Raw genomic sequence first — 6,000 nt, 5'->3', positions numbered from 1 at the left:
ATTTATATTTTTGTACAATTTGCATATCCAACCTACTGTAAAAATGTGCATGCATACATTCTCATCTTTTAATAGTAAAGCATCTGAAAATTTCCAGATATGCTTTTGACAGAAGAAATAATCTACTTTTATTTACAATATTCTGCCTAGATAATATATGAGTATAGTTATGGTTTCATGGACTTCCAATTGTCCTATACCTTCCACACACATAACTCTACATTTATAGAGTAAATTTATTAGAATTATTACAGAGCTTTGAAGGCAACCACAATCAATTCAGGAAACAGATTTATTTACTCATGTTCATGGGAGGAAAATCTACATAAAAACATTCATGAAAGCATATCAGCTATGTCATACTTGGATTATTATACTAAATCCCATTTATTAGAACTCATTGTGAAACAATGGGAAACCATGAAATGTAATTTGAATACAAATATTGGTCCCTGTGGGGTTTCAACACTCATAAAAATATAGGAAAACCGAGCTTTATTTAAGATTGGAGCTGCTAATGGGGAAAGTTGTTTTTTGAAGCTGGTCTTACCCTTTCATATAAAGCCCTGAAGATTTAAGTGTAAACTCTTTGACAGCTTCAGCATTTCATTTACGCCTAATGATGATCAGCAAGAAAGTGACATCCATCACTGTTCACATTTTCTATATGGAGAAAGGTTAAAACTACTTTGTTGACTTTTTTACCCAAACACAGGCACCAGTTGGACTTCCTAGTCTATATACAAATAGGAATAATAAGAATTCTGAAAGTTGGGTTCTTATTTCTTGGTTAGGCAAGTATAGTTATTTATTCCTTCTATGATTTAAATTTTTGTCATGTCATGTAAATAAGAAGGAAATATTAAATATTTTAAAGTTAATTTTATAGGACAATATCACTTCATAGGCTAACATAAAATCAAGCTGCTAAATTTTACAATTTTTCTGTCCAGCAGTTTATCTATATAACTGCCCTGAGTAGATGCTAAATGCTGCTTAGCAAACGGCCCTTAGAATTTAAATATAATTCAGTAAAGCTACTCAAAAGAAAACAGTTCTTCTCAGGCATGTATAATTTTAATTAGAAGAAGGTAGGAATCTCTCATTGGTTAAATATGATCTGCTTATCTTAGTTTCATACTTCATACAAATGGGGGTCTTAAGGGGTTTTAACTGTGCTTGTCATACATTGGAGTCCATCTGCTTTTTTTTTTTTTTTTTTGGTCAGAAAGGCAGGATTTTAAAGAGTAAAATAGTCTGACTATTGGAGCTTTGAAATATTTTAGAAAAGTGTAGATTGTTCCCTTGTGAAACTAAGTGTTGTGCAACCTCTCAGAACCTCAGTTTATGTAAAGAAGCCTATATTTCAAATCTGTTGTCTCTAATCTGTTTATTGTAGTGCATTTCAAAATTGTACAAACGTGTAAAATTTGTGCTTGTGGCAGCTGCTGCTCTGAGTAGCTTTACTTTCCTTAGTTTAATCCTAGCAATCCTCAAGCTATTGCATGCCCCGATCATGAAAGGATACTTCATTGGGATGATGTAGCCTAAACAGTTTGGCTGTAAAACCTCCATATGTAGTGCTTCCCTTAAAATTATATTAATTTATAATATATATTGAATGATAATAGCTTTACAAAAACAAATTAATGAATTGGTCTTTATGAAAATGACTTTTTACAGTAAGTAAAAAAGGGTTATCACAGTTTTGGTAACTTGCATGAGTTCATATTGGAAAAAAAAAAAACAACCTTTCATTTCACATGTTCTTAATGACTTTCAAACTGACGTGCTTTAGGGTCACGCTCAGTTGTATGCTCTGAAGCAGTAGACACCATACAGCTTATGCTTTTTATCTGGGAAACCCACGAAGCGCACCGCAGCCTCGCTAGGACTGCAGCGCCTTCTTGGCCTAGAGATGGGGTAGCGGACACTGCCGTCCGCCAACCAGCCTGCATCGCAACGGTCATATCCCAGAAGTTTCCAGGCAGCGAATATCTGGCCCACTTTAGCAATCTGAGCACCATCATTGAGACAAGCCTGCACCGCTTCGTCGTAGGTCAGCTTGGTGGGGTGGATCAGGTAGTAAAATCGGCCTGCAGAGAGAAGGAAAGAGGGTCAGTGGGCCTGTCTGGAGCTTAGCCCGAGAGAGATGGAAAGAGCCTCAAATGGAAGTGTTTCTCAATGCGGGGGTATATAGAGCAGTGTCTGTAGAGGTTCTGAAACAGGCTAGTCAGTTAAAGGCAGTAACCCTAGATCTCTCTCCATTAAATTAGTTTTTTCCTTGCCCCTTAATGTGTGTTCAGACATGCCCTTTTAGAGTGGTGAAAAAGAAAAGGGAAATGACAGATGCAGTCTCTGTTAGCCAATTAGTGGCTAAAAGGGCCCTTCTGTGGCATTAGAGAAGACAGAATTCCATGTTAAAAGCAAGAGCTATTTAAATTCTAGCTGTAGCAAGACTGAAGCCCAGCACAAGTTTCTGGAGAGCCAAAATTTGAATGTGAAAGGATCAAAAAACATTCCTGACAGAAAAGTCCATTTAAAAAAAATCAAAAGCCCTCAAGTCCTTTTCATTACAGGTATCAATAAGGCATTATTCTTCTTCAAAGACTACAGTATGAAAATGCAAAACATACAGGAAGTCACTTGCCATAAATAGTGCGGACTTAGAATGTGAACCCAGTCTGTTCACTCACTAGCAGAGAGGAAAGGAGTAAGTTGTTTTTTCCAACTTCCCTCTGTGGGAGCTCTGACACCTAACCATTTCTTGACTTCACAAAAAAGAGCGAGTTAGCCTCAACCACTTACCTCAGTAGTGTTCATTACCGAGATTCCTTCAATTTGTACTAAATATGCATAAAAAGTATAAAACATGACATCGACTAACTAAAGTCACAGGCACCTACCAGTGCAAGATTTTCTCAGACTTTTAGTTTCAGGTGGAATAGGATCAGACTCTTACCAGGTTACACATTGTCATGTGATACCCTCCTGAAAAGTGAAAGTCGCTCAGTCGTGTCCAACTCTTTGGGAGCCCATGGACTATACAGAATACTGGAGTGGGTAGCCTTTCCCTTCTCCAGGGGATCTTCCCAACCCAGGGATCAAACCCAGGTCTCCCACATTGCAGGTGGATTCTTTACCAGCTGAGCCACAAGGGAAGCCCAAGAATACTGGAGTGGGTAGCCTATCCCTTCTCCAGGGGATCTTCCCGACCCAGGAATCGAACCAGGGTCTCCTGCACTGCAGGTGGATTTTTTACCAACTGAAGTATCAAGGAAGCCCTGATACCCTCCTGCCTCTCTTCAAATATAGATTATTTAAGTCTAAATTAGTGCTTGTCAGTTCTTTCTAGACTAAAAGGGTATAATTTGGAGAATGGGTAGTGGTCACGGGAGCATTAATAGAGGGTTAGCTCTATTACCTGTACCTGAGGCTGGCAAACTATAGCACATGAGTCCAGTGAGGTTTTATTAGAACACAGGCACAGCCATCTGTTTAAGATTGTTTGTGGTGGCTTTTGTGTTGTAGTACACAAAGCTACTCTTGCCTGGAAGATCCCATGGGCGGAGGACCCTGGTAGGCTGCAGTCCATGGGGTTGCTAAGAGTTGGACACGACTGAGTGACTTCACTTTTACTTTTCACTTTCATGCATTGGAGAAGGAAATGGTAACCCACTCCTGTGTTCTTGCCTGGAGAATCCCAGGGACAGGGGAGCCTGGTGGGGTTGCACAGAGTCGGACACGACTGAAGCGACTTAGCAGCAGCATACAAAGCTACATGAAGCAGTTGGAACAGAGAGCATATGGCCCACAAAGCCAAACGTATTTACTGTCTGACCTTTTGTTGATCCCTGATTCCTTTCTGTTTTCCCCATAGCATATCAACAGGCAACTAAAATGTAAAATAATGGGACCTGGGCCAGCCTCATGGGTTTGCCACCTGACAGTTACATTGGGCCTTATGCTTGATTGAATGTTCTACTGTGTCATCTTAAGATTTTTAATAATTTTTTTTTTAACAAGGAGCCCACATTTTCATTTTGCACTAGGCCCCACTGTCACATCACTGGTTCTGGAAGAAGGAAGATAGGGTTGGGAGTTGTGCTGAATTCAACTGATCAGTCATCAGTACCGATGCAACCTGGATCTCTCACTTCTGCTTTTGCCTCCAGTGTTATTTCTACTTAATTTTCTTGCAAAGTTCTCTTAATCAGAGCTCTCTCTTTATCCAAGCTCTCTATCCTAAGCTTTGCTGATGATCTATGAATAAATTGACACTGTAATTTAAAGAAGAGCATGACACTGATGCCATCCTTACTTCAGTGGAGAGATCTATATCCTATGGAGGGCACACAGTAGCAGCAGCATCTTTGGCAGTAAGAAAAAGACTCCATAAAACATGACAAACTATTTTACAGCAACAGTTGGATGCAATAAAACCAAATAATCATGGAAATATGTACTTGTGCTTGGTATCTGTGTGGATTTTTAAAAATTATGATATTACAGAGCTTCTTTTATATGAAGCAATACTTCAAAGATTTTTCTTTAAGTAGATAAGATTAAAATTTTAATGTCATATCATAGTATGTATTGGTCTCTGGGATAGCAAACAAGGTAGTATGGTTAATATCTTACCATTGAAATTGGATGTAAAACAGAAGACATCATATCTGCTTTTATCTTTGTCCCAAAACCCGTAGTTCCTGACGCCAGGCACTGTGTTCTGGCCTCCACAGGGTTCTCTGGGTTTTGTGATGGGATATTGCACAGACCCATCACTGAGCCAGCCAGCGTTGCACCAGTCCAGCCCACTCCGCCAGGCATCATACAGCTGATCAAAGGAGGCAATCACAGCATCCTGGTCCAGACAAGCCTGCTGTGCCTCATGAAAATTGAGATTGTAGCGCCCCAATCTTGGAAAATAAGGGAACACTACACCTGTCCAAAGGAGAAAGCAAGGACTCGTTAGTGGCACAAATAGTAAGAACTATAAGCAAATCCCACTTGGGTGGGGAAAACAGAATCACCATCAGATGAAATAGCAGCTTTCTGTTCAGTTTGCAGTGTTTTCTAATGGTCCCATTTCCCTTCAAATAGACTCTCAGCTCTGAGCATTTCACAATGAGCTATTTGGTCTGGTAACTTCAGTGATTTACCTGTTTTGCTAAGCATTCAACTCAAGCCTCATAATTCTCCTTTCTGAAATGATTCATCTGCAAATTATAGTTTTCAAGTTGCCCTCCCGGTGAACTTACCTTTTGCATATCTAGCAAAAACTTAATTAAGAAGTCTTATTTCATATTAATAGGGTAATTTTTTACAGTGAGGCACTTCCATAAAAAGCATCCTGGCTCTCTTATTCATTTGTCTCAGCTTTTACTGTAGCTTAACTTAATCTTATTTTTTTCTCTCCTTGAACAATACAACAAAATAAAAGCTTTCATTTTAAAATATTCCTATTACTATTTTTTCAGCTTCTGTATTCATGCATTGCAAACTGAAACTAAGCTTTTCTAAACATTGATATTGATATTGCAAATAGAAAGCAAAAGCCTTTAGAAGCTTGTCCTATACAAGGTAGGTACAAAATAGACATCTGCCAAAGAATTAAATATTTTAGAGGACAAAAACCCTTAGTAAATGTAGCACTTGGTGAAGATTTGGCACTTGACTTTGCCTGGGAATATGCAACAGTTTTCCAAAGCATTTCTTTAGGTTGGTTCAAATCAGATTATTACGGGAGGTGATTGAGCTGTCTCACAACTTTCTGCACAGTTTCTTTAAAGAATAAGGGTTGCATCATAAAAATGCAAAGTTGTATCATTTGTTGGACTTTATGAAGGACCACTGAGTCAAAATGTTCTCCTCCATGGTTGCTAAAAGAAAATTAATTTTGTCTTGAATTTTTTATTATAATGAGTAATAATTCATATTTTAGCATGTGGAATGTAAAAAACTGTCTGACTCACACAGTAATTTGGTGGATTATACCAA

At 38.5% G+C, this 6,000-nt stretch overlaps 1 protein-coding gene across 1 annotated transcript in view; it reads right to left on the bottom strand.

Annotated features, from left to right (window-relative positions):
- Positions 219–6,000, bottom strand: part of HAPLN1 (hyaluronan and proteoglycan link protein 1) — a 78,820-nt gene continuing 73,038 nt past the window's right edge. The window contains exons 4-5 of the mRNA XM_005683399.3: positions 4,642–4,944; positions 219–2,096 (exon numbers count right to left, since the gene is read on the bottom strand). Of these exons, the coding sequence (XP_005683456.1) occupies positions 1,807–2,096; positions 4,642–4,944 (593 nt within the window). The 3' untranslated portion in view covers positions 219–1,806. The remainder of the gene's footprint in view (positions 2,097–4,641; positions 4,945–6,000) is intronic.

This window comes from Capra hircus, chromosome 7 (assembly GCF_001704415.2).
Source record: "Capra hircus breed San Clemente chromosome 7, ASM170441v1, whole genome shotgun sequence".
NCBI classification, from domain to species: Eukaryota; Metazoa; Chordata; class Mammalia; order Artiodactyla; family Bovidae; genus Capra; species Capra hircus.
The sequence above is the reverse complement of the archived record's forward strand: the minus strand, read 5'-3'. Positions and strand labels throughout refer to the sequence as shown.